The 23,930-nt window shown below is 43.7% G+C and overlaps 1 protein-coding gene and 1 long non-coding RNA gene across 2 annotated transcripts; both read right to left on the bottom strand.

The window, feature by feature from the left end:
- Positions 1–9,428: 9,428 nt before the first annotated feature.
- On the bottom strand, positions 9,429–11,046 carry LOC117191314. Its single transcript, XM_033396216.1, has 2 exons — positions 9,732–11,046; positions 9,429–9,661 (listed from the first exon to the last, which is right to left on the bottom strand). The coding sequence occupies exons 1-2, from the start codon at positions 10,812–10,814 to the stop codon at positions 9,632–9,634; spliced, it is 1,113 nt and encodes a 370-aa protein (XP_033252107.1). The 5' UTR covers positions 10,815–11,046; the 3' UTR covers positions 9,429–9,631.
- Positions 11,047–14,702: 3,656 nt separating this feature from the next.
- On the bottom strand, positions 14,703–15,829 carry LOC117192079. The gene is made up of 3 exons (XR_004474192.1): positions 15,305–15,829; positions 15,027–15,243; positions 14,703–14,956 (listed from the first exon to the last, which is right to left on the bottom strand). It is a non-coding gene; the product is annotated as an uncharacterized LOC117192079 (long non-coding RNA).
- Positions 15,830–23,930: the final 8,101 nt, after the last annotated feature.

Raw genomic sequence — 23,930 nt, 5'->3', positions numbered from 1 at the left:
AAAAAGGTTAAAGGCGTAAAAAAGTCAGTAGTGAAACGATTAACTCATACTCATTATATTGAATGCATTAAACATAAAAAAACTTATTATGGACAACAGAGAGTTATTAGAAGTAGAGGTCATACAATTTATACTGAAATTGTAAATAAGATAAGTCTAAATTATAAGGATGACAAAAGATTTATATTACCTGATAATATTTCAACATTAGCTCATAGTCACTATGAAATTAAAAATATTTTAGGTGCTAGTAATAATACACAAAATATGGTATAAGTAAATTTAACATTATATTATTATTATTTTTTAATATGTGTATAATTAAAACTATATTTCAATGTAAAAAATACACAAAAATAAATTAAATCTGATAAATATTTTGCGTGCTTAATTATTTTAATATACTCTTTTTATCTATCCATGAATTGTGTGTTTCATCGAAACCTAACCATTTAACAAAAACTTGTTCTTTTTTCCTTCTGAGTATTTTTTCCACTAAGAAAGCATTTTCATCTTTAACTTTTTGGAGTTCTTGATCATAAAATGAGCCTTTGATCATTTCCCCCTTATAGTCCTCCAGTTCATATGTTACAGGATTAGTAGACTTTACTTTTAAAATTTTAAAAACTTCGGTTGTCCAGTTTGGATCATAGCCCTTTGTAAAAATACCTTTATATTTACTTATTCTAACAGGATCACCAATGGAAAACTTGTGTTTAGGAAATACCTTACAAATATTATAAGCTGTTTTCAAAATAAACTATTCATTTTGTTTGTTTACATCTATAGGCCTCATTTTTATAGTACGGTGATATGAATTATTATAATCTTTTAGTAAGTCATGCAAGGTATAAATCCACGTATGATTACCCTGCATACTAAAGATTTTCCACTTACGATTTTTTAATGTTCTATTAAAACGTTCACAAATAGATGCCTTAAGGTGTGTATATGTGTGGTAATGGTTAATGTTATTCTTGTTCATTAACTCTCCGAAGGCTACATTAAAAAACTCCTTTCCTTGATCAGACTGAATATTTTTAGGTTTATGTTTAGATATTTTTAACATTTTCTTCAATGCTGATAAAACATCTAAAGCTGTTTTAGACTTAACGGGAACTGCATATGCATACTTCGAGAACGTGTCAATTACTGTCAGAAAGTACCTATATCCTTTGTTTTCCTTATAAAAGGGTATCATTTCAACTAAATCGATTTGCCACGTGTCATTAATTCCCTTTTGTACGAATTTACGACGAATGAAATTTCTTCTAGCAGGCTTATGTATTTCATTAACAACTTGTTGCTTACTCATTTTTAATATAATTTTTATTTTCTATTGTTATGTTGGGATGATTGCTTATTTAAAAGTGTTTGCTTATACTCAAGAACATCGCGTTTTATTTGATTACACATTTTTTTGGAAATTTCAAAGCATAAACGTGTTAAATCTATTTGCACATTTCTATCATAAGTACCGTCTAAATCAGCTAGTTGAACATCAAATTTTTGTAAGGGTGCACACTTAGGAATAATATTATTATAGTAGAGGTATATAATTTGTTGCTTAAGTATCGTATTCCAACATAAAAATGTGGTAAAAAAAATGCCTAATCTTAAAAACGATCTCCAGGACTCACTATCAAATTCAATTTTATTTCCAAACTGATTTATTATAAACACATACTGCTTATCTGATTTTCGAAATCTAAAATTACACTTAATTGTGGGTAATGTTTTTTATCCCCAATCGGCCGACTAATTATTTCGAATTAAAGAAAACTCGGCGCAGAAATAAAATTACGATATGTTCTTTAATGCGTGACATCCAAATTGCAAGTGTGGCTTGCCTGCCCTTTACATTGCCGCTCCGATCGCTAAGCGCAGCTTCGCTCGGCCGACGTCGGTAGACAGACGCAAAGCGGAGATTGCGAAGAGCGAGCTGGCAGAGAGCGTTTAGCAGGGCAAGCAAGCGCAAATCTTTAACAAACAAATGAGTGACATAGACATAAGTAACAAACAAAATAAGCGGCTGAGGGCCAAGAATTAGGTGCTATTTGGCAAGCAGCTAATCGGCTGGGTTTTGCTCCGAACATTCACCCCCCGTTGGAAGGCAAAGGCTTTCAACAGATCCATCCTGAAGGGGCAGAACCGCTATTTTTCCAACGGCCCTCTGGAAGATGCTTGCTTGGGCGCAGCTGGCGGCTACGCTGGGATGATCGTCGAACGCAGCAATCGGCGCTTCTTTACGAAGGCGGCTTGTCGTGATTACGTCTTGATCATCGGGAACCTCTGTAATTGCATAGAATGGCAGGAAATTTGGCAATGTAGAAATTGTTGAAAGTTGAATTTCATTTAGCGTGGATATGTAGGTTTTTAAAACATGGAAAAGTTTGCGCTGCAGTTCCTAATTCTCCGATCGCATTTTTTCCACTTGCACCTGGCACTCGAGCAGCTGCTTCCTGCATTGCTGCTCTAAGTTTTGGTACTACAGCGTTGTGGGTCGAAAATCGTCAATAGAGATGCACGAGGAATTTTCAAAAGCGGCTAAAGCTGCACGCTTATTCTCCGAGCTACCAATGCTTCCTGATACTATCCAACCAAGTTTAGTCTCCTGCAATGTTGGCAATTGGGCTGATAGTCGAATCTGTCCGACGCACATTAAATCGAAGAACAAACCAGAACCTATCAACAGATCGATACGTTGGGGCTTGGAGAAATTAGGATCAGCTAGTTTTAGATTATTCGGCATTGGCCAATCCTTTGCGTCTACGCCGAAGTTAGGCTGCATTTCCGTAATTGAGTTGGTGACAATTGCAGCGAAGGAAGCTCGATAGCTTGCGTCCTGGGATTGTACAACTATATGTACAGACTTGCTCGAAGGTAGAATGGAATCTCCGATTCCAGAGATGTGAACATAAGACGAGCGATTATCCAACTGCAACTGATCAGCAAGTCTTGATGTTAAAAAGTTTGCCTGTGATGCAGAATCCAAAATGGCACGACATGGGATAAGTGCTCCATAACGATCTGTTACATGGACGAGGGCAGTAGGTAGCAACACGTTCTGGCTAGGCTGAGATTTTTGGATCGAGGGGGGAGGGCTAGAACACCCGCTTGCTAGAAGCACAGTCGCGGCCTCTTGCTGGATCGATTCCTCGGCCGGTGAAGAGGAAGATGAAGCACCAGTTCCCGATGGAATGTGGAGTAGCGTGTGATGTTTGGCCTGGCAATGCCTGCAAAGTCCTGACCTGCACCTCTGCAATTCATGGCCTTTGTTGAGGCAGTTCAAACACAAGCGTCTCTTCTTTGCTTCTTTGTATCGTTCAAACGCAGAGAGATTCAGGAATGCCTGACATCTAGATATGTAATGCTCGGAGGAATTGCAATGGTTACATATGGGGTTAGGATGGTCGTTACTGGAGGTAATAAGGGTGACAGGTTTGTCTTCTCCCACCTGTTGACTAGGACTTGTTGCCATGGCTGATCCCAAATTCTCCAGCATCCGACATCTCGCTGAAGTGCACGCAAGTGCGAATTGATTTTGTCGCTGAGCGCGCGCAAGCCGATAGCTGAGCCCTTCTCCACCCCTTGCAGCCCGAAAATAGCCTTGACGTGTGCCTGAAAATGTAACAGTTTATTATCGAATCGCAACATTAGCAAATTCAACGCCTTGTCGTAATTCTCCTCAGAAAGTTCCAAGGAACGAATCGTATCCAGCGCAGCACCATCTAGACATCCACGAAGATATTGGAATTTCTCGAGTATTGCTATACGATTGTCTTTGTGCACCATTGTCGAGAACATCGAGTGGAATTCTGGCCAATCCATGTAGTTCCCCCCGAATCGCGGAAGCTGCGAACAACGACGAATTCCCTTCGCGAGGATGCCGAGCCGTTGAATTGGCAACATTTACCGTGCGAGCAGCCATCAACTCCCGCGACAGCCTGGACCTAACCTTCACATAAACATTCGAAAAGTCCAGTCGGGCATCATGGGCTAACTGCAGAAAATCCAGCCTTTCAAGGCTCGTTTGAGCGGCATCGAAATCCGCATTCATTCGCTCGATTTGCTCTAAGCGAGCTTGAAGTTCTGCCTCATCTAACTCGGCAAGCTCTTCCTTGGTGAGAAAGCGATCCATGGCCTTTACTTGGCGCGCGATGGACTCGGCCTTGTGCTTGTAGAAATCTACATCACTCGGCATTGCTGCGTTCGCGACATTGGTAGGCTCAGGTGCTGCCATGTTGAGGTTTTAAAAGAGTCACTCAGCACGACCGAAAAAGACACCCTGTATACGTATAAACGTGGGAACCGAAAGCAAAGGGATTACAGCTAATGCCTTTAGCTGTGCGGCTGTGCGAGCTGTCCGATTCCGCTTTGTACTCCGCTTGTGTGTATTAGTGAGTTCGCTGCACTGCCTACCGCACTGCACTGACCGAATTGTCGCGACAGAGAAATTAATAGCCAGCAATGCGTGTATGTAGGTGTATGTAAGTTTGTTTTAGCACCGAATTGGGCTTAACCGCCGAAAATTTGCTAGGGCTAACGAATGTCGATCGCGAATGATTATTAATTGACACTGCAACTCAGAGATCACGTCGGGGTCACCAAATTTTATGTGGAGATAATGTTTTTTATCCCCAATCGGCCGACTAATTATTTCGAATTAAATAAAACTCGGCGCAGAAATAAAATTACGATATGTTCTTTAATGCGTGACATCCAAATTGCAAGTGTGGCTTGCCTGCCCTTTACATTGCCGCTCCGATCGCTAAGCGCAGCTTCGCTCGGCCGACGTCGGTAGGCAGACGCAAAGCGGAGATAGCGAAGAGCGAGCTGGCAGAGAGCGTTTAGCAGGGCAAGCAAGCGCAAAGCTTTAACAAACAAATGAGTGACATAGACATAAGTAACAAACAAAATAAGCGGCTGAGGGCCAAGAATTAGGTGCTATTTGGCAAGCAGCTAATCGGCTGGGTTCTGCTCCGAACAGTGGGCAATAATGGATGGTCTATAATTGTATCAGGCATCAAAAAATCTTACTGATCAAGTTTCAATTGGATATACTCCTTGTATGTAACCAATTGCATCCATTCATCTTTATCTAAACCGACGAAATTGTTTTTGCTTTGCTGCATCCATATCATTGGAGTGAATTTTCTTGTAGTTGAAAAACCGCATTTAAGTTTTAAATTATGTACTACATAATATTCGAGACCGAAAATGACTTCGTGATCCTGCTTCTTTCTAGTGGACCTAATTCTTTTTGATTGAAGCGTGTCCATTTGGGTTGAATGCTTTTGTTAAACTAAGAACTCTTACTAAATTGGGCTGTATATAAAGGAGATAGGAATCAACGACTCATTCAGTTTATTACAAAATCTCAACCCAACATGAACACAATCGACAGGAATTCAAGCGTTATAGTTGATTTTCAATATCTCTTTGGAAATAATAAACAACTTTTTAATAAGGAATTGGCGTTTATGCAAACCGGAACAGTAACACCAAACTTCTTTCATTTCAAACCACCATATCATCTGAATGAATTGGATAATGAAATGATTAAACAACAAAATATTAATCGTCAAACCATAAATGGATTGGAATGGTCAGATGGTGAAATATCATATTTAAGTTTAGGTGAAATACTTTCACCACTAAATAGATTTAGCACCGTTATTGTACGTGGTGAAATTAAAAAAAAGTTTTTATCTAAGTATTTAACAAATAATATTATTGATATCGATATAGGAAAAAGTCTCACATTTGTAGGCCGTCTAACCCGGGAATTGTAGTGACCAATATCGGTGCGTGAGTGAACTGTATAGGTATAAAAACACAAACCCGGTGATTTAATGTAACTCTTTTTTATTAGCTGCGCGTCCGTCTCTCACAATCGCCATTTACAAAGTGCCCTCACTCTCTTCTCGATGTTTCTTATCCGATATCTCACTATTGGTATTTCCCACCGAGTGTATCGATGGTGCGGTGAATACCAATGCGCGCTGTATGCTATTTTAAATACTAGTTGAATGCCTCACTAATTATTACCTTGCTACAATTCGGCCATCCTGACCGGAGTGCTCCTGAACTCCTTACATTTAATTTAGTTTCTAGATAGGTTGATTTATTACAGTTGGGTGTGGTTTACTCTTAATATTCTAAGTTTACGTGTTACAATCATTTTCTTCATTTTGATTCCCTGTGACATTTGCATTATTACCATTTTCAATCCACGGCTTCATATTTGCCACCGCCCAAACTCCTTTATACGGGATCCTTGATTGTTGAAACCCCTCTACATCTTCTAGCAAATCCCTATCATTTTTTAACCCCTTTGATATCTTATAAGGTCCTTTGAACTTCGGGATAAGCTTTTTAGACACCCCTGTATGAGTGTCGAAATTTCTCACCATAACTAGATCATTATCTACGTACACGTGTGGCTCCCTTCGCTTTGAATTCGTTGCTTGTTTGTTATTAGACTGTATTTTTTCCTGATGAGTGCCTGCTACTGCTCTAATCTTTTCTATATCCCTTGTTGCCCGCTGTTCGGTTAGTTCGTCTAGATGATCTTTTAGTAAATCTGAAACCTTTCCTTTTTGTACGACCCCAAACAACATTCTGCTCGGGTGTTCATTAATTGTTCTTTGAATTGTGTTGTTCATCGCGTGTTCTACTGTTTCCACTACCATATCCCAATGTAATCCTTTTTCCGGGTCAACAAGCTTTGCAATCATGGGTCCCAAACTTCTGTTCACCCTTTCTACCTGCCCGTTGGCCTGTGGCGACCCTGTTGCTATCTTTACGTGTTTAACATTGCTCTGTTCTAAGAATTCTTCAAACTCTTTTGACGTGAAACAGCTTCCTCTGTCTGACACAATGCATCTGGGTCTACTGTAAGCTCGGAAATAATCTTTCATTGCAATTACTGCTTCCTTTGTGCTAGTGGTTTTGGTCGTATAAAGTCTTACGAATTTGGTGAACGCGTCTATTACTACTAAAACATGTTTGTTGGCCCTGCCTTTGTCGACTGGCCCGAAATGGTCGATATGTACTACCTCGAATGGTCCTGACTCTTTTGGTATGTTGTGTAAAAACCCTACCTCTTTTCCGTGTTTTGCTGAGTACGCTATGCATTTTAGACAGTTTTCAATGTGTCGCTTGGCTTTATACCTTACGTTTGAGATCCAGTAGCTTTTCGATATAGCGTCGGTCATCTTGTCTATACCGACGTGCCCTAGTTCATCGTGGTACTTATAGAGTACGTGGCCTTCCATTTCCTCGGGTACGCAGAATAGGATAGTATTGTTATCTTTTTTCCTGTATATTATTCCGTTTCTCATCTCATAATGTTTGTGTTCTGATTTCTGTAACGTTTCTCTCAGCTCCATCAGTTTGTTATCTCTGTTTTGGCATATAATTAAATTTTCTTCAAAGGTGTTTGTGTCTACCGTGAGTATCTGAACGGCTCTGCTTAGCGCATCTACGTGTTGCATTCTACTTCCTGACCTGTGTTCTAACTTGTAGTCATAATTTTGTAACTCTAACGCCCAGCGGGCAATGCGTGGATTGAGTTCTTTTTTGTTTAGAGTCATAGTTAGCGCGTTGCAGTCTGTCACTATTTTGAAGGGTATGCCTTGCACGTATACTCTAAACCGTTGTAGTGCATAAATTATCGCTAGTGTCTCCAGTTCAAAGCTGTGGTATTTTGCTTCGGTAATTGTTGTCCGCTTGGAGAAATAAAACACCGGGTGCATTCTGCCATCACCCTTCTTCTGCATTAGAATTGACCCGAAACCTAACGAACTTGCATCGCAATGTAATTCTGTCGGATCTCTGGGATTGTAAAGTGCCAAGATCGGTGCTTCCAACAAATTACTTTTGAGTTGTTCGAAACATTCTAGTTCTACGATACCGAATTCAAACTTCCTGTCTTTTTTGACCAAATCATAAAGGGGCTTAGCTTTCGTAGAAAAATCTTTTACGAACCGTCTAAAGTAAGAACATAACCCTAAGAAACTCTGCACTTCGTTCGTTTTCGTGGGGACTGGGAACCCTTTTACTGCCTGTAATCCCTTCGTATCTGGTTTAATTCCGTTACCCGATATGGAATAGCCCAGGTACTTAACTTCTGACTGTAAGAATTCGCATTTATCAATCCTTAATTCAAGTTTATTCTCTACCAATCGTCTCATCACTTCTTGTAAAATTTCCATGTGACTATCACTATCTTTTGTTGCTACCATAATATCGTCCATGTATATTATAACTTTGTCTTCCTTTACCATATCTGCAAAAATGTTGTTTGTGAATCTTTGAAACACCGCCGATGCATTTCGTAACCCGAACGGCATCCTCAACCATTCGTATTGTCCCATGGGGGTCGTGAACGATGTGTATTTAACTGAATCTTTATGCATAAATACGTGGAAGTATCCATTCTTCAGGTCTAACTTGGTGAAAAGTCTTTTCCCTGACAGTTTATCTAGTAGGTCGTCTATCAGAGGTGTTGGGTAATTGTCCTTTATCATACCTTTATTAAGTGTGCGATAATCGACGCACAGTCTCAACTCTCCCGAATTCTTTTTTACCAGTACTATAGGCGAAACGTATTCTGACTCACTGGTTCTGATGTAACCTTTTTCTGTGTATTCGTCTATCATTTTCTGTACTTGGGCTTTTTCGCTATACGACAGTCTTCTAGGTGGGCAATGAAACGGTTTTTCGTGTTCGAAATTCAACTTCATTTCCCACTTGGTTTGTGGTAAGTTTGGTCTTTCTGCGTTTACATACGCTGTCCTAAACATGTATTTAAGTCGTCCTGCGAGTTCTTGGCTACAATCTGTCCCTACTTTCAACTCCCAGTCGTTTTCTTTGTCTGGATACTGGCTTGGTAGTTCGTTGAAATTGGTTTTTACGCTCTCGCAGGTATCGCTGTCTTCCAGACACTCAACCATTGCAGAACACTCATTTTCTACCTTGCCTCCACTTTCTACTTCATGCTTATTCTCTTTATCACCCTCATCTTTAACTTCACATTCATATTCTCCTAAACACTCATTCTCTATTTTCCACTCATTTTTTTCTAAACACTCATTTTCTCCTAAACACTCATTTTCTTCTAAACACTCATTTTCTCCTAAACACTCATTTTCTTCTAAACACTCATTTTCTCCTAAACACTCATTTTCTTCTAAACACTAATTTTTTTCTAAACACTCATTTTTTATTTCACACTCGTTTTTTGTCTCACTCTCCTTCTCCTTGCAAATGTCACTTACAATTTTAAATTTGCATAAATTCATAAAATCCCTACCTAACACAGCCTCATAGCCCATCGACTCGTCTGCCACTACTAGTAATTCAAAGTTGATTCGATTTTTGTTAATAATTACAAAACTGGGTATTTTACCAAAGATGTTAAGTTTGCTATTATTTAGTCCAACATAAGCGTAATCCGCATTTTTATTCAAAATAAATTCAATTTCTCTGTTTTTCTTGTCTTTGTTAAACTTATATAAACTTAAATCATCTTCTTTGATTTCGTTCGAACTTAATCGTGAGCGCTCTTCCACTTTATTTAGGTTATTTTCCGACTGGTGCTCTAGACACGATAACTTCATAAAACTTATTGGGCTCCCTGAGTCGATGAGGCAATCTAAGGACAAGCATTTGTTATTGTAATTGCTAATGTATATATTAAATTTGTATATATAATCGTTATGTACCTTGTACTTCTTTTCGTCACAGTGTGACACCTGGTGACTCATGCTGCCGCATCCGTAGCACGCTCCTCTTTCGCGCTTGGGCTTGCGGCACTCCCCTGCCACGTGGCCCAAAGAGTTGCAGTTGTAGCAGCGAATGGGTGTTGGCGAGGCTCCAGTGTTTGCCCCTTCAGTTGAACCGTACTTCTTTGGCAGCATGATCTTCTCGAACGCCTTGAGTAGTTGATATGGAGCGCCAAAGCACTGCATGTGGGCTTGCCTACGCAGGCCTACATCTGGGATACCTTCGATGACTCCGTCAATAAACTCCTCGTCGTCAATGACTATGCGGGATGCCAGCGACACTTTGGCGTTGAAGTACATCGAGAACTCCTCGCCACGTGCCCATGAACGGGACTCGAACTTGCGACGGAGCAACAGTTTGCTTTCCTTGGGATGGAAAGTGTCTTCCATGACGTTCAACAATTGATCGATTGGCAGCGACATGTGCTCCGGACTCGAATGCAGCCACACCAATGCTTTGTCCTTAAGCTTCGACATTAGCAGCATTAGTAGCTTCTCATCCTTCAGTTTGTTCACTTTTGTGACGGCCTTAAACTGCGCGATCCAAGTTGTGACGTCATCGTTGTTTCCAGAAATGTTGCCATGATATGTTGGCAACATGTCTTTGGCGGCATTTAGCAACATGACGCCAGCGTCATTGCTGGCGGCTGGTGTTGTGTTCTCTCCTCTCCCTTCCTTCTCCCTCTCGCTCTGCAGCTTCAGCAGCTCGATTTGCAGTTTTAACATTTCAACCTCTGCTCGATATTCGCCATGGTTGTTGTTGTGCCCAGGCGCTTGCGGTGCTTTTTCGTTCTTCTCTTTGCGTTCGCTCTTCGTCGAGTCTTGATCTGCGGCCGCCTCATCTTCCCTCTCGTTCTCGCATGTTTCGGCTGCCGGTGGTCCCTGTCCCCGCAGCTCTACTGGTATTTCGTTAAGTCTCGCTGCCATGGCAGCTTTGCTTCCACCTTTTGGTAGATTGAGGGACTCCAGCCATTCGCGCAGCTGGGCGGCCGAGAACTCCTCCGTGCCGACCAAGTCCGACATGTTTTTTTTCAGCGATGGCGTCTTCGACGGACGAGATAATAAAAATTTTCGCTATTTTTCACTGGCGGCGATTGATCGTATCCCACTTCTGAAATTGTAGGCCGTCTAACCCGGGAATTGTAGTGACCAATATCGGTGCGTGAGTGAACTGTATAGGTATAAAAACACAAACCCGGTGATTTAATGTAACTCTTTTTTATTAGCTGCGCGTCCGTCTCTCACAATCGCCATTTACAAAGTGCCCTCACTCTCTTCTCGATGTTTCTTATCCGATATCTCACTATTGGTATTTCCCACCGAGTGTATCGATGGTGCGGTGAATACCAATGCGCGCTGTATGCTATTTTAAATACTAGTTGAATGCCTCACTAATTATTACCTTGCTACACATTTTATCCAAATTTTTTTACAAACTGTAGAATCCACAAAAAAATTCCTCTGAGATGTGCTCTAAATAATTTATTTAAGCTATTTGTTATCTTGGAAAATTCTAACTACGCTATCTACTGTAATAGTGACTCATATGTTTAGATTTTCAGTTTATATTCAGCACTTGTAGTAACTAGTTGTTTAAAATGGATTCATTTAAGCGTTTGTTTGAAAAGGATCCTCACAAAAGCGGATACACACAAGTTGTTTATTGTAATTATTGCGGATCTGATACTCACTTAGAAAAAAACTGCCCCAAAAAGCGCGATCAGGAGACGCGTAATTAGAATATCTTAGATGTTAGAAAACATTTATAAAATATTAATAAATAAAACATAACCCAAAAATGTTTAAGCAATTTATACATCCTTTTACAATGCTTATTTGCGGACCTTCAGGATCTGGTAAGACAACGTTTTTAGAAAATTTAATAAACAAAAGGAATGATTTGCTGAGCATTTCAATTAATCGAATAATTTGGTGTTATGGAGAGGAGCATGCTAAGCCAAATTTTAATCCCATCGAATACTATAAAGGAGTTCCCGAAACAATTGAAAATGAAAATCATGAGCCTATTCTTTTAATACTAGATGCCTTAATGATGGGTGCATTTAATAAAAATGTCTGTGAGCTATTTACAAAAGGATCACACCACAGGAATTTATCCGTAATAGTGGTTACACAAAATATATTTCATAAATCATCACATACTCGAGATATTTCACTAAACACAAAATACATCGTTGCGTTCAAAAATCCTAGAGATAAGCTACAATTTCAATGCTTAGCAAGACAAATTTATCCTGAAAATTCTCAGGAGCTCTTCAGAATATATAAGGAGGTGACAGATGAACCACATGGTTATTTACTTATTGATCTTACTCAGGGAATAAATGATCTCCTTAGATTTCGTACACATATTTTTAATTCTGAGTATACGGTTTGCTTTTCAGATGAAAATGGTTTACAAAAAGAATCTAAATCGACTGAAAGCGAACAAACATTTATTGTATGTGCTCAAAAGGGCAAATAATAAACTTCGAAATGCAATTATAAGTAATTGTGACATTGAGTTAGTAAAAGCATTAGTGGAGATAGTGTTGAATACTCTACGAGGAAATCATAAGATATCAAAAAAGCAACTATATGCTCTAAAAAAGTATAAAAATGCATTACGTCTTATTTCATGTCCAAAACGGTCAATAAATTCTAAGAGAAAAGTTCTCATCCAAAAAGGAGGATTTTTACCTGTTTTAATAAGTTCATTGCTTTCGGGGATTTTTGGAAAAATATTGAACAATGCTTAAAAACAAGCATCAATTAACCAAAGTTATTTTAATTCATCCGAATGCATATCAAAAATTGGTAAATAATGCCCAGAAAAACGATTTAATAAATATAACGTTTTTGCCTATTTTAAATGATAAAAAAACTAGTGACTTTAATAAATGGATTAAAATACGTCAAGAATTGTGTTACTATCAAAATAAAAAAAGAAATAAGACAATGGATATACGAACTACGCAGAACAAACGACTTTCACCACCTCAAAGCATTGGAAAACAAACACAAGACGAGTCAGTTTGGTTAGATGTAAAACCTAACACTTCCATTCTTAACAATACAAATAATGAGTCCTCAAAAAAGGAACTCTCTTTCACAAATGAGTTCTCTGATTTACCTAACGACATCGATGATGAAGATTTTCTGACCGAAAAATCTTTCAACTCAAAACCTAATAAGCGTAAAGTTGAGGATACTTCATTTTTAGACACTCAAGCATCAAAAAAATCAGCATTGACTAAAGTGAAGCTTACTGATAAACAGCGAAAGCTAAGAGTAAAACTTAAGAGGTATAAAAGTGAACCAAATCCATTTCAAGACTTGAAATACGTAAGTGGACGAGAAAAGTTGATGAGGGCTGTTAGAAACAGTAAGGCCGTGCAAATTGGAAAAAACAAAATTAATTGGTTTTCCTATAATTAATAAACTGCAAAGAACGTAGAACTAAAAATGGTAAATGTAACAGAGTTTTTCGTGACAGTACTTAGTAATGATTCGTTAAATGTATATCATTATAACGATAAGTGTGCATTTACAAACATTGTAAATATTCCTGAAAACATGAACGATGACTGGGAAGTAGGAATTACAGACTTATATCTAAATAAATGTATAAAAAGCAGGCCTGAGAATACCTCAATCGCATCTGAAGAAACAACAGAATTCGTTATTAGCTTAGTAAATGGAGAAACATTTCGATATGAAAATGAGTCAATAGAGTCTGAACAGTTTCAAAATGGGTTGATTTTTGTTTACACTGACATTATCAAACCAAGATGTGTTGGAAATAAAAGACCTCGATGTCTTCGAGTATTACATTATAATGGAAAAGAGCAACTTATACAATTCAACAATATTGAATATTATCCCATTGAAATATGGTCTCCAAAAGAAATTTCGATCTTAATTACCGATTCCAAAGGGTATAAAGTACCATTTGAATCTTCAGCAATTCCAATTTTTGTTACCCTTCACTTTAAAAAACGAAAAGAAATGCTATAAATAATACTGTAAAGATGGAATTTTATTCAGAGTAGAAATAACCACCATGACGAAATCTTATCAACAATATTATTTAAATCAGTGTGGAGGAGGGTTGAATCATATAGGAAGTCTTTATGTTTCACCCAGAGTTATCCAACAAGGTAGAGGAATTGGGAATTTTTTTAGTGGTCTTTTTAATTACATAAAACCACTATTCCTTTCGGGGATAAACGCTATTAAAAACCAAGCTTCTGAGACTGGAAAGGCAGTAATAAATGAGTTTGGTCGAAAACCTTTAAGAACTATTATCCAAGAACAAAGTAAAATTGCTTTGCAAAACCTGTCAAATAAGGTCTAGGAAAAAACTATCTCATTTATCATCTAAAGAAGGAAGCAAACATACGCAGTCGAGACCCAAAAAAAAAATCAACAAAGAAATTAACTATAAGAGACATTTTTTCTAAATCAAAATGACCACCAATATTGAATGTATGAAAAGCGATTTGGATCTCTTTGAGCCACATCCTACTATCACATCCTTTACTACTTGGTGGCGCCACCTATCGGTGATAATGTGAACTAACTTCGATCTCAATCCTGTTTCTCAACCATGTAAAATCCTCTCAAATCGATCCTTCGCTCATTTATATTCTCTCTCCTCCCTCTTACTGTCAATGAACCTGTTTTTACGATTGGTCCCGTGTTGCGATTCAAACAACCCTCAAACAGGTAGGTCATCCCTTTGCAATGAATCTAATGTGATAGTTTATAGGTATTTTTTAAGTGTTTCCTGAAAAACGGATTCGATGCCCTTGAACCTTGCTACTTTCTCTATAATTTATATTCCTCCTTTGTGTACCTAACACTGTCCCATAGCAAAATGCCTATATAATAACTACTCCTTCGATTACCTGTAGCTAGCTCTGACCTAGTTACCAGTAACTAGTTCCTAACTGACTACTGGTAGTAGTCAATCTGGCAGTCTGGAATAATACAAAAATAAAAACACAATGTCTTTCAATATAACGAATAATTTTTAATTATATGATGCTTAGCCTACTCCTGGTTTTTGGCAAGATACTTCTTTTTAAACACCCTTTTCTTCATCCTTTGCATTGCCTTCCGTACAGTGTTTTCGGGGGGCTCATCGCCAGGCGGAATACATTCTATAATTAATATTTGTTTTAATTTATATGAAAAATTTTTAAATCTCTAGAAGTGTAAATGGTATTTTACCTAGCAAAGCAGCAAAAAATTCTTTGTGGGTCCTAAGGGCCTTCTTCCCTTGGACCCCATGGACGTTATAGGCTAGAACAATTTCGTCACTCTAAATAAAGTTTAAGCCGCTCAAAACGCCAGCTGGCTGGAGAATCGATTTCATTGCTGTTATCTGTTATCTTTCCTGCACAACGCTAACTTTGCAATGTTAGCTTCCCTTTCACTCTTACGGAGTCTACGCAAATGCCTTTTGCTCATCATTTTATTTGAAATATATAATATATATTTGCACGTACCTGTTTATATTAATTTGATTTATTTATTAATTCTTTTCCACTTTTTTAATAAATGTTTACACAAAAGACTCTTCCAGCGATTAGATGTTGTACAGAAGTGAACAAAATCAACGCATAAAGCAAACGAGGAAAACAAATGCATTTTGTTTGTGTAAATTCTTGTCTCTTTCATTCCACGAGCGCAACTACAGTAAAATATCACGATTAACTTACCATTTCGGTGCTTATTGCATGTCGTGGCTCGGTAAAAACTAGCTGAGTGGGAACTCCACGGAATTGCGGTTATTTGCCGCCTTCAAAAACAAACCGAAGGCGGCTTCGTTTTTCGGTTCTTTTTCGACTGGTCCGCGTTCGCTTCCCGCGTAACTAGTTGCAGAACTAGTACATTGTAGTCGACGAAGACCTGGTCCGCGTTCGCTTCCCGCGTAACTAGTTGCGTAGCTAGTTGCGCGGTAAACAGCGCAGAACTAGTTCGAGAGGGGTCAATTGTCCCCTTTGGTTCTACAGGATAACTAAATGTGTTTCTGTGTATGCGTAAGTGAGTGTATGTATCTATGTATCTTTAAACGTATATTTTGTCGTCTAATTGAAAACTAACTGTAAACGCTATTAACAGCAAAATGAATGGAAAGGAGAAGAAGCACAAGAATATGGAAATGAAGTAGGAAAACATAAAAACAGAAACACCAAAAGCTAAAGCTAAAGCCACCACACACAGATACACTTACACCCAACACTCAGACATTCAGAATCCATTTACATGTGTGTAGCCCCGGGGGAAAACAAATTGTCATTCACTCTATGTCTCACTCTTTAACTCTTTATATAAATGTATCTCCGTATCTGTCTAACTTTAGATATACTCTACTACCGTATGATTGTATGATTGCATGTGCAAAAGCAAAACCAAAACCAAAAACCAACGAGGGGGAACGTTGTGAGTTGCTGCGTACACCGCAACTCTACAGTTATACCCGATACTAAGTCAGTATGGCTCTCCTGCGGCAGACGCCGCTAATATTGAACCACACGACAAAGAGTGCGTGCGAGAGAGACAGAAAATCAGTCTGAGCGTGAGGGCGCTGCGTGGCCACTGCAAATTGATTTCTTGCTTTTGGCTACAAAAATGATCCGTTCTGATCCAGATTCAGCAATCTGATAGATATAGTCATTATCTATGATTCTGCGTTTTTAGTTTTCTCGAATGTGCAATATTGTGGATGCAACAGATTTTCGTCCTTTGTGGGGCGTAAGGGGGTGGGGCGAAATTCTGAGATATACGTTTTATAGTGAGGTCTAACAGAAGTGCGGATACAAAATTTGGTTACTCTAGCCATAATAGTCTCTGAGATTTGTGGATGCCCCAGATTTTCGTCCTTTGCGGGAACGGAAGGGGGTGTGGCGAAATTTTGACACAAAACGGTCAAGGTCCGATATCACAGGAGTGTGGATACCAAATTTGGTTGCTCTGGATCTTATAGGTTCTGAGATCCTTGAACTCATATTTTGCAATTGGCAAAACCGACCATGAAACCTGTGTGTTAGAGAGAGACAGAGCGAGAAAGAATGAAATTGTTTTCTTGGTTCTGGCTATAATAATTATACGATCTAATTGAGATTTTACACTCTAGAAAATATAGTCATCCTCTACGATTCTGCTTTTTGGTTTTATCGTATCTTTAAAAATGTGGATGCCACAGATTTTCGTCTTTTGTGGGGCGGAAGTGGGCGGGGCAAAGTTTTGAAATATTTTTGTACCAGTGACATATCACAGATGTCTGGATCCAAAACATCGTTGCTCCAGCTCTTACAGTCTTTGAGCACTAGGCGCTGAAGGGGACGGACGGACGGACAGACGGACAGACAGACAGGGCTCAATCGACTCGGCTATTGATGCTGATCAAGAATATATATACTTTATGGGGTCGGAAACGATTCCTTCTGGACGTTACACACATCCACTTTTACCACAAATCTAATATACCCCAATAATCCTTTTGAGTATCGGGTATAAAAAGCAAATACCAGACTTAGGCTTATTCCAAAAATATGTATTTGCTATGACAAACGACACGTAAACACCGCACAAGCCCATCCCATCCCATCCCATACCCTTCTATCTGCTCTATCCGAAGATGCTATACTATGATGATGGGAGGAGTGGGTGTGGCATAAGAGTCAAATGGCAATTGAAAGATACAGAAATTCAATTTTTGTGAAACGAGAGCAAGCGATAGCGAAAAACAAAGAACTAAGTAAATAAATAAATGTTCCTTTTGAATCATAAACGAAAACAGCCAACGGAGCAATCTCTTAGTTGTATTTATTAGGGAAATGATGGTTTGTATGGGGCACTTTCATCTTGTGGCATCTACGGAGTCCAAGCTCGGGCTTGGGAGTGATCCTGGGATCTGATCTCTCAGCTTTATTATACGTGGCGGTTCCTCAGGGAGGGATTTCAACCACGGCGTCTAATGTTTATTTGCAGCTTAGCTGCGATATATATACATATATCACGCCATCACGCACCACCGCTACATACGCAGGAACCTGGTACGATGCGCCAGTTAGCGCCCCTAAAAAGAAGCTATAGCTATGTACATAGCGACTCTTCCGGTACCAATTGAAAGTATCCTGGTCGGGCATACAATCCCCCTTGGTGAGGGGCGAGGTGTATCTAACACGTCTTCCGATCTATGGGTCTCGGCACCCGGTTGAGAGCGCAACTCCACGAGGAGCCTAGCGGCTCTCCCCGCGTAACGTTTGGGTATCAACCACAGCCACCACGATACTCCCACTAGGGGGCCGACCTCAATGTGCAGCCTTGGAACTGCACAACCCGTGGTACCTATCTTAAGGACTCAGCTCGATCCTCGCTTTTAGCCCCGACCGGCCTGGATAGGGAATCCACCCAGCCCGTGCGCCGATTGCGCGTTCAGCAGCTGCTGTCGCCTGGAGAACGCCAGTCCGGCGAACCCGTCGAGAGTCCGCATTCTCTCCTGAGAAGCCGTCACATCGGAGAAGGTCCAGTCGCCATCCGTGTACTGCACTCCAAGTCCATCGAGGTCTCGCAAGTCTGCATAAAGGGGACAAGCACATAGGAAGTGCTGCCAATCCTCGCGTTCTGCGCCGCATAGACATGCTGGCGTGTCGCTAAGGCTTCTTCCATGCAAAAATGCATTGAGCGATCCGTGGCCCGTCAGCAGGAACCCAGCGCGCAGCGTGAAGCCAAACCTTCGTTCGCTGTAAACGAAGCCTGCGTTCGGGATGAAGCGGTGCGTCACCCGACCTGGGGAGTCACCATCATCCCATCTGCGTTGCCACTCGCACAACAGGCCTTCGTCTAGTCGCGCCATCTTTGGTCCTGGGATCAGAATGGATCTGATCTCTCAGCTTTATTTTACGTGGCGGTTCCTCAGGGAGGGATTTCAACCACGGCGTCTAATGTTTATTTGCAGCTTAGCCTCGATTAGTGCGATATATATACATATATCACGCCATCACGCACCACCGCTACATACGCAGGAACCTGGTACGATGCGCCAGTTAGCGCCCCTAAAAAGAAGCTATAGCTATGTACATAGCGACTCTTCCGGTACCAATTGAAAGTATCCTGGTCGGGCATACAATCCCCCTTGGTGAGGGGCGAGGTGTATCTAACACGTCTTCCGATCTATGGGTCTCGGCACCCGGTTGAGAGCGCAACTCCACGAGGAGCCTAGCGGCTCTCCCCGCGTAACGTTTGGGTATCAACCACAGCCACCACGATACTCCCACTAGGGGGCCGACCTCAATGTGCAGCCTTGGAACTGCACAACCCGTGGTACCGATCTTAAGGACTCAGCTCGATCCTCCCTTTTAGCCCCGACCGGCCTGGATAGGGAATCCACCCAGCCCGTGCGCCGCTTGCGCGTTCAGCAGCTGCTGTCGCCTGGAGAACGCCAGTCCGGCGAACCCGTCGAGAGTCCGCATTCTCTCCTGAGAAGCCGTCACATCGGAGAAGGTCCAGTCGCCATCCGTGTACTGCACTCCAAGTCCATCGAGGTCTCGCAAGTCTGCATAGAGGGGACAAGCACATAGGAAGTGCTGCCAATCCTCGCGTTCTGCGCCGCATAGACATGCTGGCGTGTCGCTAAGGCTTCTTCCATGCAGAAATGCATTGAGCGATTCGTGGCCCGTCAGCAGGAACCCAGCGCGCAGCGTGAAGCCAAACCTTCGTTCGCTGTAAACGAAGCCTGCGTTCGGGATGAAGCGGTGCGTCACCCGACCTGGGGAGTCACCATCATCCCATCTGCGTTGCCACTCGCACAACAGGCCTTCGTCTAGTCGCGCCATCTTCTGCTTCCAGCTAAGATTTGCCAAATCTTCGCCGTACAGCCAATCGCTCTCCTCCAGCGGGTAGTCACGCTTTAGTTTGAAGCTGATTGCCAGGCGTCTGGCAACCAGATCAAACGGGGGGCTCCAGCTAGTACTTGCAGCGCCATGGTGGACACTGTTCGGCATACCGGTAGGCATCCAATCAGGATGATCCTTTGGCACGCAAGCAGATGCCTCCTGGCAACCACTTGCGTCGTCGTCACGACAGACCAAACCGAGGCACCAAATAGTGCGCAGGGCACCATGAGTCCGGCATATATTGTCCGCTTTGCGCGGGGACTGAGTCCCCAGTCAACCCGCAGTACGCGCGACAATGCCCCTACGACTCCGGTCAGCTTATCACGCAAGCCCGTGATGTGCGGGAGAAAACTCAACCGCTCGCCGACCGTGATGCCCAGGTACCGATACTTGCGCTTATATGGCAGGCTTGCTCCAGCAAACCGTACCACTGGCGGCCGTCGAAGTATGCCTTTGAGCAGCATGATCGCCGTCTTGCTAGTTGAAACGGCAACGCCGACTTCAACTCCCCAAGCGCCTACGATGGACATTAACTCACCTCCTTTTTGTTCGAGCTCTGATCGGGCATTCCCTTCGATGAGGAGGAGCAAGTCGTCAGCATACGCGCTGAGCGCACCAAGGGGCTCTAAGCGCTGGAGCAACACGTCCATTAAGATGTTCCATATAAATGGACCACTTATGGACCCCTGCGGGCAACCTCATGTCACCGGAACAGTGGCTACTCCATGCCTACTGACGATGCTCGCACTCCGGCCGGAGAAGAAACTTCGCCACAAGCTTGCTTCTCGGCATCCCAGCTCAAGGAGGCGGCGTAGTGCAGCATTCCACTCGACGTTGTCGAAGGCTCCCTTGAAGTCCACGAAGACTCCGAGCACGTATTTCGACCGGCTGGCCGAAACAGTACTCACGACGTGTTTCCAAGCATCCTCCACACAACGTCCTTGGCGAAAGCCAAATTGCCATCTGCAGCCATCCGGAATGGTGTCCTTCAGACGATTCACCATGATGCCCTCAAGCACTTTGCCCAGCACTGGCAACAGACAGATACCCCGATATGAGGTAGGATCGGTCCGGTCCTTATCGGGTCCCTTCAGAAGTGGAACCACCCTAGGATGCTTCCATTCCGTTGGGAAATACCCTGTCTCCAGGAAGCGGGAATACATCGCTGTCATGTGCTGAGGGATGGCACGCCACAATGCCTTGCAAATGGCACCTGTGATGCCGTCCATGCCGGGAGAGCGTCTGCTCTTCAACCTGGCGACGCATGCATCAACCTCGAAAGCTTCGAGCTGCATTCGACTCCGCAACAGGAAAGAAGTTGCGAAGGAGCACACCCGCACAGTCGCGCCATGTTGCGACCAGCCTACCATCCGTTCGAAGGCATCCAATCTCCGTGCTCTTTTTGCGGCCTCGGCAAATCCTGTAGACGTGCCCCATGGATCATCTCTGTTCTCTCCCACGAAGCGTCGCCAGTTGTCTTCCTTCGATCTCAGGATGAGCTTCTTGTACTGCGCTGAGGAGATCCTCAACGCGAGCACAAGTTCCTCTGCTGCGTCGGTCTCGTGCCGACGAGCGTCCTGGAGCCTTCGCCTCAGTCTCCTGACCTCTCGGCGTTTGGAGTGTAGTTCGGCAGTCCACCAAACTACTTTTCTCGCGGCTCTCGGTGTGCTGCGTCCCAGCACTCTGTCGCACACACTGTGCACTACAGAGCGCAGTGCAGACACTTGGTTGTCCAACGGCGATTCGGCGGTGTCTTCCGGTAATTCGGCTGTCTCCCTTACCACTTCCTCCTCGAACAATCGCCAGCGCGCATTGGAAAGCTTCCAGGACGGCACAGGAGCAATGGGCTCAACTGCGTCGTTCGGGTCAGTCGTCACCACAACATGGATCATGTTGTGATCGCTGGTGTCCCACTCCTTCACTTCCCAATCGTATGTGGCCCACATAGTCGCAGCTTGGTTGACGATTGTCACATCGATATCGCTTTGGCCTCTACGGTTATCGAATGTAAACACCCGACTGGCTTCATTGAGCACGCCGGCTCTCATCTCGGTTATCCACTCAGACAGCAGCTCACCCCGTGCATAGTTAGCTTGCCCCCGATTGTGTCCGGAGAGCTTGCTAAACCACGCTGGGGATACTGCGTTCGCATCGAGCCCAAAGATGACAGGAGTGCGGCTGCCCAGCAGCAGCACCGCATCTAAGTACCTGAGGTACGGCGCCAAGTCGGTGTCGAATTGGCAGTACACGGAGCATAGGAAGATTGAGCCGAATCTTCCCGTATCTCTGACGCATACTCCAAAATCCGTGGTAAGGGTCTCCATTGGCATGCAGATGGCGTCCGGTTCGTCGACGATGATAGCAGCTTTTCCTCGGCGGTCCTGGAATACTCGCATTCCAGAAGGAAGGCCGGTAATCCGCCCTGCTCTATCGACGTACGGCTCCTGGACCAGTGCGAACTGACGGCCAGAGCTGCGCATGATGGCTCCGAGTTCCATCACAGCCGCTCGGCCACGGCCACAATTAGCTTGGATGAAGCTAAACATTAATGTCTAGCTTGCACCCTCGCCAGTACCGCTGCGTAGATCGGGCACGCCGCTGACAGCATGGAATGTGCTGCAGGGTACCCCTTGAAGCGGCAGTTGCGGCAGTCCACGGGGTTGGTACACCGTGCAACGTTGTGGCTGTTCTGTCCACACCGGTGGCACACGTTCTCCTTTAGGCGACATTGCGACACCTTGTGGTCAAAGCCTGCACATCTGTGGCAGGCGTATGTTCGGAACAAGGAGCGGCAGCGGCATCTAAACCACTTTATGTACACGCATTCGTGCAACGCCTCCTGTGCCTTCGTGTCGACCTCTAGCGTCACGTTGATCGTGGCGCCGTCGGTGACCGACCAGGGTTTACTGCCCAGGTGAACCGACTTTTTAAATTCATGGTCTCCTCCAGGTTCTTCGCGAAGAGCTCCTCCATGAACTCTTCAGGTGTGATCGACGTGTCCACGTCATACACCACGACCTGAGGCTTGGTCTCCGGCCTCTTCTTGACCACCAGTCCTGCTTCGGCGAATTTGCTGCTGGCCACTACCTTCCTCAGTTCGCTCACTGAAGGGGTGCGAATAATCGCTCCTCCGCTCTTCAGCTCGTAAACCTCGTGGACGCGGACTCCAAGTGCCGGCACCACGGTCTTCTTTACACGCTCCACAAGCTCCTTGCTGGTCTCCTCCGGGTTCTTGCTCCTTATTAGAGCAGACCAGGTATCCCTAGGCCTTGGGATCGGTGCAGCGACGGCGCTCGTTGCGGGCAGGCCTGGGAAGGCTGTCGCATACGCAGCGGTTGTGACGGCGGTGGTGCCCGTGTGGGCAGCAGCAGCGGGTCTCGGTGGAGGCGGCATCCTTGCCCTCTCCTCCAGGCGCACCTTTTCTCCAGCCAGGGCCATGACCAACTCGTCGTACCGGTTGGTAGCGACGAGGATTCCTATGGAAGCCTCTGGCGGCATCAGCCCCTTCAGCACAGCCTCGTTCACCGCCATCCTGATCGCAGACATTTCCGCAATGATGGCCGAGTAGCCTGCCGCGACAATGCCAGTTGCCGGGCATGTGGCAGCGGCAGCGGTGGTGGCAGCAGCGGTGGCGGCAGCGGTGGCGGCAGCGGTGGTGGCAGCGATGGTAGCAGCGGCGGCAGAGGTACTGGCAGCGGTGGTGGCAGCGGCAGCGGCGGCGCCAGAGGTGCCTGGAGCCTCCTCAAAGGGGAGCGATGGTGGCGGCGATCTCTCGGCAGGGTTCGGCAGCTCTCCGGCTATCCCAATCCCAAGCCCGATCTTTTTGGCTCCCTTTTTGGCGGCTGAGGACTTCGGCCGACCCCGCCTGCGGGCGGGAACGCTTGACGACGAGCTCGCCCCTACACTAGCCAGGCTAGTGTCGCTGGCGTCGGCCTCCGTATCCACTTCCATACTCGGCGAGTTATGGCTCCCTCTATTGGCGTGACTCGACACTAAACGGCACTAGTAGAGACGCGAACCAAAAGTCTCAGCGGAGACACGAACCACAAGTTCTAGCGGAGACTAAACCCGAAAGTTTTAGCGGGGACACCAACCGAAAAGCTCCGAACTCAAGCCAAAGCTTCGAACCAAAGCTTCGAACTCGAACGTGCTGACGAACTATTCCGACTTGTTGTCGAACTATTCGCACTGGTGGACGAACTAAGGTTCCGCACGTGGCTGTTTTTAGCGT

This window comes from Drosophila miranda (genome assembly GCF_003369915.1).
Source record: "Drosophila miranda strain MSH22 chromosome Y unlocalized genomic scaffold, D.miranda_PacBio2.1 Contig_Y1_pilon, whole genome shotgun sequence".
NCBI lineage: Eukaryota > Metazoa > Arthropoda > Insecta > Diptera > Drosophilidae > Drosophila > Drosophila miranda.
Note: the sequence above shows the minus strand (reverse complement) of the source record. Positions and strands in the feature narration are given on the sequence as shown.